Source organism: Malaya genurostris, chromosome 1, assembly GCF_030247185.1.
Source record: "Malaya genurostris strain Urasoe2022 chromosome 1, Malgen_1.1, whole genome shotgun sequence".
NCBI classification, from domain to species: Eukaryota; Metazoa; Arthropoda; class Insecta; order Diptera; family Culicidae; genus Malaya; species Malaya genurostris.
The window spans coordinates 161,927,384-161,939,568 of NC_080570.1; the positions used below are offsets into that span (position 1 = coordinate 161,927,384).

At 40.0% G+C, this 12,185-nt stretch overlaps 2 protein-coding genes across 4 annotated transcripts; one reads left to right on the top strand and one right to left on the bottom strand.

The window, feature by feature from the left end:
* The first annotated feature begins 3,606 nt into the window (after positions 1–3,606).
* Positions 3,607–6,752, top strand: LOC131426544 (rab GTPase-binding effector protein 1). 2 transcript variants are annotated; one of them, XM_058589372.1, is made up of 5 exons: positions 3,607–4,159; positions 4,232–4,509; positions 4,576–4,695; positions 4,848–5,408; positions 5,681–6,752. In XM_058589372.1, exons 1-5 carry the CDS (start codon positions 3,943–3,945, stop codon positions 6,509–6,511), a joined length of 2,007 nt encoding a protein of 668 aa, XP_058445355.1. In that variant the 5' UTR covers positions 3,607–3,942; the 3' UTR covers positions 6,512–6,752. The 2 variants fall into 2 exon arrangements, with proteins under 2 accessions (XP_058445355.1, XP_058445356.1); XM_058589373.1 differs by having other exon boundaries at positions 4,576–4,683.
* Positions 6,753–9,422: 2,670 nt separating this feature from the next.
* LOC131426545 (uncharacterized) lies at positions 9,423–11,734 on the bottom strand. 2 transcript variants are annotated; one of them, XM_058589374.1, is made up of 5 exons: positions 10,890–11,719; positions 10,516–10,814; positions 10,134–10,229; positions 9,678–10,061; positions 9,423–9,587 (listed from the first exon to the last, which is right to left on the bottom strand). In XM_058589374.1, the coding sequence occupies exons 1-2, from the start codon at positions 11,494–11,496 to the stop codon at positions 10,534–10,536; spliced, it is 888 nt and encodes a 295-aa protein (XP_058445357.1). In that variant the 5' UTR covers positions 11,497–11,719; the 3' UTR covers positions 9,423–9,587; positions 9,678–10,061; positions 10,134–10,229; positions 10,516–10,533. The 2 variants fall into 2 exon arrangements, with proteins under 2 accessions (XP_058445357.1, XP_058445358.1); XM_058589375.1 differs by having other exon boundaries at positions 10,134–10,814; positions 10,890–11,734.
* Positions 11,735–12,185: the final 451 nt, after the last annotated feature.

Here is a 12,185-nt window from a genome sequence, read left to right on the forward strand (position 1 = left end):
AGTCTTCGAACCTATAAGAAGCAGAAACAACCAAAACGTAGTCCGAAACAAGAAGCATCGATCAGGCCGAGGGTTCGAAAGCTGTACAATACGATTCTTGCTGGAAATTTGAACTGCATAATCATGGACGACGAAACCTACGTGAAACTCGACTACAAATCCTTGCCGGGACCACAATATTATACGGTGCGAGAAGGGCAAGTGTTAAACCAGTCCGAGTAAGATAGCAAGCAATTTGTAGCTGCGGTAAGATTTCGAAACCCTTCACCACCACTGCTTCAATGAACAGCGAAATTTCCATCAAGGAATGTTTACAAAACCGACTTCTACTTATACTACTGAGTATACTCAGTCAAAGACATTCGACTTTTATGTTTTCTCTCTCATACTCCTATTTCCTGTTGAAGTAAAAAAAATCCAAATGTTTGAAAACATTTGAATAAATGCGAGAGAACTCATCGCCTGAGTAAATTTTACTCGAATCTGTACTCAATTTTTGACACATTGTACATGAGTTTGAGTAGTCGCAACTCAAACCATGAGTTATGTTTAAAGAGTGTGTCGAAGAATGCGGAGATGTACCACAAACGAATTTCCAGACATGGCAGTCACGATCTTTTTTTGGCGCACATCTACGGTCCTCCGCGAAACTGGCAACAATGATGATAAGCTGGTTGCACTGTTGAGTTCCCATCATCACATTTATAACACAAATGTCAAACCGTGAGAACCTTTAGATTCGTTAGCTCATTTGTATATATTGAGATTTTATGGTACACTTAATATTTTGTTTGTTTTGATGTAATCAGCTAACACCATGATCTCTCGTGTATTTGAATTAATAGCGAAAGGACAGTTTACAGCAGATATGAGTTATAGCAGTTAAATGGGAGTTACATTGTATACTTTCCGTGTCGGAAGTAAAGGTAGCTCGGAAAGCTCGGAATTCCAAATGCTAACACAGTAGATTTTCGACGTTCCATTATGTGCCACGAAAAAGTCAGAGTAGATTGCATAAATGTTAAAAAATCAAAATCTACGGTTGACGAGTATATGAAAGAAATGAGCATGATGACCTGGGGTGGAATCATGTAAGGTGATAAGTGACTATCACCTCCTGGTGATAAAGAGGTGATCACCAGAATGTTTGGAATCACCGAAGGTGATCACTTTGACTATCACCATCACCGGTGATTGAGCCAACTTCACTCCATTTATCACCTGTCAAGAAACGTCAATTTTTCCGGAGTAAAATATGAATGTGGCGTATACCGTTGATATAAGGAGGTGTAACATATGAAAGTTGCGTATACCCATATAATATTTTAAAATCCAAATTTTTATTTTCATAGTTTTCAACCCTTTTCATTAATTCGAGTCATGTTTATCAACGATGATTTGTATGGATCGAAGAGTAACGTTGAAAAAAATTGCCTCGCGAGTATGACACAAACAAATAAAAAATTCACTTGTTGGTTTAATTTAGTGCCGAATTTTATTTTTCAATGGAAATCAATGTTACAGTCAGTTCTTTGGGATAAATTTGCTAGCCTTGAAATAACACGAAATGTTAGATCTTTTTGAAGTTTCACAACGGATGGCATTCCTCTCGAATGAGAAAGATCCGTTAAATAATTTTGTGTATAGTTTTCATTCACTTTACGATTATGGCATTTCTTGTAGTACCATGATCACAGAGCTTTCGAATGCTAGTTCCATTTTAGAAATTTTACCCACCGGTATTACGAATTTCCAGCAACTAATTGTCCAAAAATATTGCCTTATTTAGTTCAACTCACAAGAAGAAAATTAAGAACGCAGTTTAATTTGTTTACTAGTTCAGTTGAACGAGACTGATATGTCGCTCACTAAGTCACGACCTAGATTCTACTGAAAATGTTAGCATAGATTTTTTATGTTGTTACGTTATGTGCAACAGGAGATGTCTACATTCATAAACTTATCACTTTTCCAGAAAGCAATTTATCTTTGACTCTACGAATACCCCAATGATATTCCTTCAAATAATAATCACAACATAAATGAATTGATTTAATTGATCAATACTACCGTTCATTCTATGAATTCTTTGAACTATACAAACTAAGTTACTTTTCATTTTGGTATTTAATTTTGACACAATCACCCCTATTCTGTACGTCGATCGATTCGAAATATTCCGAACGAATGTGCAATTTCCATTCCGCATTCCGTTCGAGTTGGGTATAAGTTCGAATATCATTCGTTCGAGTTGTAAAAATTTCGAACATTACTCGATCGACTTGCGTTCGTATTATCTCTGTTCGGTTTAGAATCGTTCTAATTTGTTTATACAAGTGTGGCCGTTTTCTTTTACCAAGAAATCAATAATACAAAAAGAAAAAGAACGTGTAAGTAGTGTTGATAGCTTTGACAGTTAGTGTTCGAAATTTCAAGTGTCCCGAACGAATCATACAAGTCGAACGGAATAAAGAATGCAAAATTCGAACTCGAACGAAAGTATAGAATCGTTCGTATCACAAATCCGTCGTATTGCAAAATCGGGGTGAATATCAGTACGAATTTTATTGAAAAATTATCCCCTCCGAACAATTTTGGTAGGTTATGTTTATATCAGTGGCTTAAAATTCACCTAACGGACAATAATTTTTAAAGTCACTTCTCAAAAAATCAAATCACTACTAAAAGTGATAACTAAATTGCTATCACCTCCATTTTGACATGAAGGTGATTAAATCGTGGTGACTATCACCTTACGTAATGCCAACATTTGATAGTGATGTTAGCCTTTCAGCAGTGGTGACAGAACTTGGTGATTATCACCTTACATGATTCCAAATTTTCAAAAGTGATAATCACTTGGTGATAATCAGCTTACGTGATTCCAATTTGTCGTGCTTTCCGTTTTTTTCGTTTTGTGATTTGTTTTGCTTATCTTGTCTTTTTATATTATGGTATCGAAATGAGTGACAATGTTGACATTTGATTCTGCCCAACTCATGGCACACTTTAATCGAAATGAAAACAATGCAATTAATCTCGCGCTCCACCAAGCGGTGAGTGCGGTCATTTTACAAAGTACCGGGTACGAATCAGATTTTTTTAAAATTATTGTAGGCACATACATGTCCTTATTATTTATCTTAGGATGTACTAATTTGTGACGTGAGTTTTAACACCATTTAATTCTACTTTATTCACGTTACTATACACAACAACACTTTAAACATGTAGGGTAACAGAGGTATTTTGGCCACTTCATATATTTTGGACCACCTAACAAACTATATGGATTCAATCGATCTTAGGTAACCCATGTTGCATCAGTTTGAAGCTAATCACATTAAATTACCTATTGCGGAAGGATTTTTCAAAGATATTAAAACATTTGGTGGATATTTTTACAAAGTGGGCCAAAATAAAATCGATCCTAAAGCGGGCCAAAATACCTCTGTTACCCTATAATAAACGTTACATCACTAGTTGATTTTGGGTAGATTTCTACCCAAAATTAGGTAGTGGTTGGTAAGAGTGTGTACATTTTGAGAACTGTCAAATTTTTTATTCGAAAATGAGTATAAATTGCTTATTAACTTGCGAGTAGAATTGAACGAGCGTGTGTCAAAAAGAGAAAACCAAAATATTACAACAGCAGTCAGAAAAAAAGGAAATTTGGTGCTCTTTCGCGTAACATTTCATCACATCTTCTCGTTTGTTGTAAATTTTGTGTCGTTTAATCAACCTATCGTCGTAAAATCCCAGCCTGTGGAACCCGTGTCCGCTAGAGGAGAGACCAAATCAGAAAAAAACAGTGAAATCACATATGCGATGACTGGTACATTATTGTGTGAAAAAAGTTCGTAACACTACTCTTCCACTGTTTGGTGCAGTCGAAGAAATTTTTGCTACCTGAACAAAGCGCCCTAGTAGCCACTGGTGGAGATGCTGGAGCCAAATAGTGATCTGAAACAGCAACCACAACAGCAGCAGCAGCAACAGCTAGAGGTAGATAATAATCTCGGGAATGCAGTTCCGACCCAAACGAAAACCACACAGGAAGTGACAATGGTTCGTGAATTGCAGCAGGAACTGAAACGTACCCGCGATGAGTTCAATCAACAGCGAGCTAAGATGAAAGAAATATATCTAGCCAAAGAAGGTAGGTTCGATTGATGGTTGAAGGGCGGTGCCATGCCATTACCGAATAAATCAATAATCATTACCGTTGCAGCGGAATGCAAGCGGCTGGCTAAGGAAGCAAACCTTGTCCGGAAGGAGCTGGAAGAGAGCAAATCGCAGATGATGGTCATCGAGTACAGTCGGGAGAAAGACCAGGAGGAACAGAACCGACGGACGCAGGAGGAAATTAATACCCTGCAACAACTGGTGCAGGAAACGGTTGATGAATCCACCTTCTGTCAGGCCGAGATACGACGACTGGCGGAGGAAAATGAACGACTGAAAACCGAACAGCAGGAACTGAAGGAGGCACTGGTATCAGCGCAACAGGTGTGTTAGATTTTGCGATGGAATAGAAGTACCGATAAATGATGGGTTTTTTTTTTATTGCTGTAGGATTCACCTGGACTGGCACCGGTGCTCAATCAGGCTAAGAAGATTATGCGCAAGCTCGGTGCATCGGACTCCGGTAGTCACGACAGCCTGGAGGATTCGATGCGGAAGGTAAACAAATATGTACGTACGTTGCTTATTTTCTTGTTTGATTTTCGATGTGTTTTTTGTCTGTCACTGCCACTGTCTGCCTGACTGAGCAAATATCGACGACCGACCGTAGGCATCGGTTGGAATTTTTAATGATCCGTTCACGTTCCGTTTTTTTCACACAGGCTCAGGAAGATGCGGAAGTTCTGCGATCGCTGGTGGTGCCCCTGGAAGAGGAGATAAAAACGCTGAAAGAGAAACTACGCAACGCCTACGAGGAAATGGAAAATCAACGGGGAGACGGTAGTCGGAAACCGCCGGAATCCGCTCTGGTAGGAATGTTGAAGGAAGCGGGTAAAATCGACGCTAAAACTGAAACCGTAACTGAAAATGCTAAGGTTGAACCGGCAACGTCGTCATCGGCTGTAGCATGCGAAATGTGTTCCACCGGTGAGGAAAAATTGGCCCAATGCCAAGAGTTGTTGAATGGTGAGAAGTTGAAGGTGCTGCAGCTGGAGAAAAGTGTCGAACGGATGAAAGAAGAACTGGCCAAGGAAGGAGCCATGCGTGGTGATTTGGAAACGCAGTGGCAACAGAAACGGGAAGAGCACAAAACCGAAGTGCAACGATTGAGCGAACAGACCAGCAAAGCGGAACAGGAACTGTGCAAGCTGCGGAAAGGTTACGGACAGTTGAAGCAAAGCGTCAATGACGAACTGCAGAAGCTTACGGAAGAACGGGAACAGGTAATGATGGCCAGCGGTCGGGTGAAGAAAGGTTTCCTGTTTAAATATCGAAGGATTGTCGGTTAAGTTTTTTTGTTGGTTTTGCTTTCTGCTAAATTCTATTCTGGAAGTAAAAATAGAATTTTAATAGAAAGAACTCACGTTAAATTGTTAATTGCTTGAAAGTATTATTTTGTTGTAGTGTTAGACTTAAATAATCGTAAAAAAAATATATCAGACATGTTCAATAACTTTAATCGATTCTTCATACGAACGCATTCCCTTACCCGCAGGTCTATCGACATCTGGACATGCTCCAGAAGGATAATGACTTTCTGTCCGGAAAATATCTGGAGAATTCGGAAATGCTCAAAGATCAGGAGATTAACCTACCCCAGAACATCGATGAGTTGCACGAGCTAGTGCTGACGCTGCACGAGAATCTGATTGTCACCAAAACCGGTTGTGAGTTTGCCGAGCGGAAAACGATGAGTATGCAGGATGAAGTCACGTTGCTACGGGACCAGCAGCACCTGCGCGAGCGTGATTTGCGTCGTGTAGAAAGAGATTACTCCAACAAATTGACGCAACAGGAGGAACAACTGCGCCAGCAGTATCAGCATTATCAGAAGTTGGCCGCCTTGAAGGAGGATTTGGAACGAGCCGACACGGAAAACAAACGACAAATATCCGACCTACGAATGCAAACGATCGAACTACAGGCAACCAATGAGAAGTTGGACAAGCAGAATGCCGATCTGCGCAATAAGATGAGTGTCCTGCAGGAGGATTTGGCCAACAACGAAGCCGTACAGAAGGACTTTGTAAAGTTATCGCAATCGCTGCAGATGCAACTGGAGAAGATCCGTTCGGCCGATACCCAGGTTCGCTGGCAGGACGAGGACGATGTCGATCAGTGTCCGAATTGTCGGAAAGAATTCACGGTGACACGGCGAAAACAGCACTGTCGCCATTGTGGAACCATCTACTGTCAGCCCTGTCTGGCGAAAACGGTTCCTTCCGGTACCAATCGGCGACCAGCGCGGGTTTGCGATGTGTGCCATACGCTGCTGGTTCAGGACACGGCTCCGTACTTCAGCCGGGAACCACCGCAATCGCCGTAGACACCACCGAGCTCATAGACAGGCTCATACAACCCTTCCATACAAAAACACACACACACACACACACACGGGCGCGCACGGGGGATATCCGAGCTACTTAGGGCTGTATCCAAAGCAAGACGAAAAAAAAACTGGGGCATCGTTACGGTATAGGGGTGCATGTTTTTATTCTTTAAATTTTAGTGTAAATTTACCTTCGCTTTGTCGTAATTGGAGATTAGAAGAAAGAAAACTTTACTAATCGATGAAGGGTTTGTTTCATTTCGTATGTATTTCACCGAAGGAGTTATTGGAAGGGAAATTGTTTACATCGAATTTCTACGTTGAAATTTTCACAAACATATTTTTGGTTCGACATAAACTGTACTATGAGGTTGTTATTAATTCTGGTTTGAAACTATTTTCTACAAATATTTGTTTGGCACATCAACAATGTTGTTTGTTTCAGTTTGACAGCTGGAAAAAAAAACTAGAATTCAACCAAACAATAAAGCTAATTCCATACAAATTTTTGGCTACGCCAACTGAGATTGCTCTTTAAAAAAAAGCTAACAAAATGGTGAAACCAACCGTCGATTTTCTTTAGGTCCACAAACAAATTTGTTAGAAAGAAATGGAAAATTTTTTCTATAACACATGTTTTATATACACGCAGAAAAAATTTTTTAGATTTTATTACACTTTGAATTCAAATACATTTCATTTTGAATAAGCGCTTATTTTCATTTTCATTTCATTTAAATACATTTGATATTTACTTCAAAGCAAATATTTTTTGTTTCTACGCGCACAGACATAAAAAAAAATGAGCATTAAACTCAATTATATTTCATTTCCACCCGAATTTCATTTCACTTGGAATCAAATACAATTTTTATACAAAGCAAATTAGTTTCGTTTCTAAAATCAGGCTTTCGTGCGACTGTGTGTAGCTTCAATGATGTTTTTTTTAATTCAAAGCAAAGCCTTGGTATTACATTTCTGTAGTGGAATTTGACCTTCTGTTTCAACAGACTTCGCAGCCGATTCAGAGGGTACAGAACCAGTGCATGGCTGGTGCTACGATTCTACTGACTTTACGAATCCTTCCAGGTCGGGGCTCGAACAGCACCCTATGCATTGAACCGCATTTTATTTATGTAATTAAAAGTGAGATAAAAATATTATTCAAAGCCAACATAGGGGCTAAGTTACTTCGACAAAGTTGTTCAAATTTGTTGAATTGTACTATCCCCGTAACTTGAGTGTAATTCATGATATAATGTATTTTCTGAAAAGGGTGTCCTAAAACCAGTTTTGTGAGAAAACATATATTTTCAATTTATATGAGTTTTTCATGTTAAACAAAGTTTTCCATCATTAAAAACTACACAACTTTCTTAAACATACTATGCTGCTATCATTTCAGTTTAATGAAATAGGGTCATTTTTCATGTTTTTTTTTACTAAATTTCAACTTGTCTATCATCGAGAGGTGCAGATGAGACTCCTTACATATTAAACTCCTTCAAAAGAGCTTTCATACCGTGGTTGAATTACTCGTCTAGGATCGTCTGCAGGTGAGATATATTCGATGTTCTGCTTGGTCCGATGGATGGTTAGATGACGGAAACGGCATGAAGGAAGAAGATAGGAATCTCCAAGGATGTTGATTTTTTACGGTCTACAATATTTGCTGCATTGCCGCCCATGTGTTAATACAGTTGATCGATCAACCTTGCTCGCTGTGCTCCTCTTTTTCTTGTGCGTACCGGATCAGATTCAAGACCCATTTTCACTGGGTTGCCAACCGGCATCCTAAAGGCATGCCCAGCCAATTGCAGTCGTCCGATTTTAGCTATCCGTACGATGGGTGGTTCTCTTAGCAGCTGTCTCAATTCGTAATTCATACGCCGTCTCCATGTTCCATCTTCCATCTGTACTCGGCCATCGATGGTCCGCTGCACCTTTTTTTCGGAAACACTAAGGGCGCGTTGGTCCTCAGCCAGCAAAGTCCAGGTCTCGTGACCATAGAGAACAATCGGTCTAATGAGCGTTTTGTAGATGGTCAATTTCGTGCGGTGGCGTACTTTTCTCGATCGAAAGGTTTTTCTGAGTTTAAAGTACGCACGATTCCCTGCCAAAATACGTCTCTGTATTTCTCTGCTGGTGTCATTGTCGGCGATCACCAGTGAGCCCAAATACACAAACTCGTCAACCACCTCGATATCGTCACCGTCTATCAATATTCGTGGTGGGAGGCGTAGTGTTTCTTCTCTAGAGACTCTTCCTTCCTCTTATGTATTTTGTTTTTGACGCATTTATTGCCAGTCCGATACGCCTAACCTCAGCTTTCAGTCCGATGTAGGTTTCCGTCATCTTCTCAAGGTTACGGGTCACAATATCAATATCTTCAGCGAAGCCAAAAAGTTGTACGGACTTTCGGAAGATCGTGCCACTCGTGTCGATCCACGCTCTTCGAATCACACCTTCCAGGGCAATATTGAACAAGATACAAGAAAGTCCATCACCTTGACGTAGCCCTCTCCTAGATTCGAAGGGACTCTCAGATACTCGGACGTAGCACATCACTCTATCCATCGTTGCTTTGACCAATCGCGTCAGTTTATCCGGGAAACCGTATTCGTGCATGATCTGCCATAGCTGTTCTCGATCGATTGTGTCCTATGCCGCTTTGAAGTCAATGAATAGGTGATGCGGGGGTACGTTGTATTCACGACACTTCTGGAGTACTTGTCTTATCGCAAATATGTGATCCGTAGTGGCGCGGCCTCCAGTAAATCCCGCTTGGTACGGCCCTACGATCACTCTCTCTTGAGGGTAAATATTGAAAAGGAGCCTCATAGTAAAGTAAGACTCATTCACGTCAAAAGGAGACATTTCGGATTGGAATAATATTTAATGCAATAGCTTTTACTCTTCAAAATAGTGCGCGGTATGCTAGTTGTATTCATGGTATTCAACTGCTACTTCTTATACTATTTTAATGTCAAATATTTGGGGTCAGGTCTGCAGTATCATATAACAAAATATCGGCTTACCTCTAGCGAACGTATTCTGTGACTTGCTTCTAAATCTAATATTTGATTCGATGCCATTGTTGTGTAATCACCAAAACAAAATTAATCATTCAACAAGTTGGAGATAATGGCAATAGACTACCTACCAGAGTGAAACGAGTGAGTCTGTCCGAAATTCTCTCAGTGGAAGCTTCTCTCTCTCCCATTCTTCATTTAATCCAAATCCCTGAAATAACAGTCCAATGACAGAAAAATTGGAGTGAAAGCAAGGTGACTCGAAGCGGGAAAATCGAAAGGTAGAGGAATTTCTAGCTTGATTCGATGATCCCCGGGAGAAATGAGTACTTTTAAGTAGTAAAATAGAGAAAAAAAACTTCTTATGCTTGATGTAAACTCATTTCACCACTCCACCGAATCGAACTAAATATCCCCTCCTGTTTTGGAACGATACAACGGCGGAACCGGTTTATGGCGCGCGCGCGCGCGCTCAACGACTTCCATCTTAGGGTCCATTGATTCAGTTATCCTTGCTGGAAATTCAAATTTTGTTTAATGATGACCGATCTCCTGTTTCACTCGAAGTGCATGAATTGTTTTCCCACCTTTTTTTGGCACCCTCTGAAACCGGTCAGTTGAGTCGCATCCTTGAACATGCATTCATCCTGCAATAAATCAATGTCTCGCGTGTTCATCGCCAGCTGAAAATGCAACATATATTAACTAGTAACGTATCAACCTTTTTGTTTCACTACTATGAACATTTTCGGTGTTTTTTTGTCTCTATTCTACGTCATTACTCCAACTTGTTATCATGGAATGTTGCTACATCTAGTATGTATGTAATGCAACTGAACATTTTCAGCAAAAAATCAAAATCTCCTACCAACTAACCCCATTATATAATGAAACTTATTGTCTCCTAACGATAACAAAACCTAATCTGTTATTTTTAAACCAATATCTTAATAAAAATGTGATACGGACATATTACTTAAACCTGATTCATCGTTCTTGATCGTCTTCAAGCCATGCCCGGTGGGAACTCAGCGCACAGGATGCACAGAACTCCACCGAAACCCGTCCACCGGGTACGATGTGAACACACACGCCTCCGGCCTCAGCTCCCGTAGAACAGGATTCCACCGAGGCTGCATTATTCAGCTCAAAATAGTTATGTTCGGTGGTAATTATTTGCTCATTACTCGTCATCGTCGACAGAAGCTCGTCCACGTCCGGCAGTCGACTGAATTCTTCGTCAAACAACACTTCCTGCGCTGCCAAACCTATATCGGAGAATGAAAATTCGAATTCGGTAAGAAAACTGGACAAAAACGGATCCTCCTTCGAGTCGACAGTACCGTGCGTGTTGTAACTGTCCTCCCCATCGGCAGGCCTCGGACGTGGTGATCCGAAGCCTTCGTCACTGCTGCTGCCGCCCGTTCGTGTTCTTGTTGCATCGGTCACATAACTAAGTCCGGATGATGTTATGGGAAAGCCACCCTTACTGATTGAATTCAACACTGCCATAATACCGGTTTTGTTAGCAATTACATTTTTCAAATAGTTCCTTTCTCTGGTCAATTGCGTCACCAGTTTGGTCTTTCTCTTCATCTCTTTACGAAGTTTGCTGTTTAGTTCCTTTAGTTCGTCAACTTCTTTCTCGAGATTCTCGACATGTTCCTTCTTGCGTTTGCGATTTTCCCGTGCCAACAATGCATTTCGATTGGAAATTTTAGGATTCGGCCGTCTTGTTGGGTTACGTTCTAGCGCTATGCCACCGTTCGCAGAGTCGCGTCTTAGCTTCTTAGCGAAAGTAACTGCCGGTTGCTCATCACTAGAAACATCGTCGTCTTCCTCCGGGATGCTGTCCGTTTCGCTACTACTTGCGGATACATCTTCTTCCTTGTACTCGAAGACGGTAGGATCGATTTTCTTGGTAAAAAAGCGGTTCAATGACGAGGCCATTTTGAAACGTTTTCAATCGTTGCGAAATCGGTTCGACGTTCGGTGCAGTAAAAATAGTCGAGAAAACGGGTCAATTCAGGGTAACCTTCACGTTTCTGGGATAGTACTTACTTCCGACAAAGACTGGAATAAGTTTTTTCACTATTAAATATATCAATTTTCGAAAATTTGCACAAAAATAGCAATGGTTCCATGCAATGGTAAAAGCTTTTTTTAGCGAATGTGTAATTTTGACAGCAAGATTGAAGATGTGTACACTGAAAAAAAATCGACACGTTAGATTGATGCAGAGCTGCCAGCGATTTTGAATTTGCGCACGGTTAAATTGAATTATCCATTTATGTGTGTTGTTCGACCCATTTCCAACAAAACTGGTGCAACTCATATATAGCGGCCCTTACACGAGCATTAAAAATTTAAAAAAAATGTAAATATATATATATATATATATATATATATATATATATATATATATATATATATATATATATATATATATATATATATATATATATATATATATATATTCTCTATAATGGGCAATACGAATATGTGTCAAAAATTGGCTTATTTACTACCCAGTTTCAAATGAGGAAACGAACCGAAACTGAGAAAAAAATTACCCATTTTTTGAAGACGTATTTTTTAGATTGCTTAGAAAAAACAAAACGTCGAGAATTATTTCGAAT

Bases quoted from the DNA above. Each gene is read 5' to 3' on its own strand.
- LOC131426544 (XM_058589372.1), top strand. From the start codon at position 3,943: ATGCTGGAGCCAAATAGTGATCTGAAACAGCAACCACAACAGCAGCAG. The intron at 4,160-4,231 runs GTAGGTTCGATT...TTACCGTTGCAG, and splicing joins AATATATCTAGCCAAAGAAG to CGGAATGCAAGCGGCTGGCT. The intron at 5,409-5,680 runs GTAATGATGGCC...CCTTACCCGCAG, and splicing joins TTACGGAAGAACGGGAACAG to GTCTATCGACATCTGGACAT.
- LOC131426545 (XM_058589375.1), bottom strand. From the start codon at position 11,496: ATGGCCTCGTCATTGAACCGCTTTTTTACCAAGAAAATCGATCCTACC. The intron at 10,815-10,889 runs GTACTGTCGACT...TCTCCGATATAG, and splicing joins GGACAGTTACAACACGCACG to GTTTGGCAGCGCAGGAAGTG.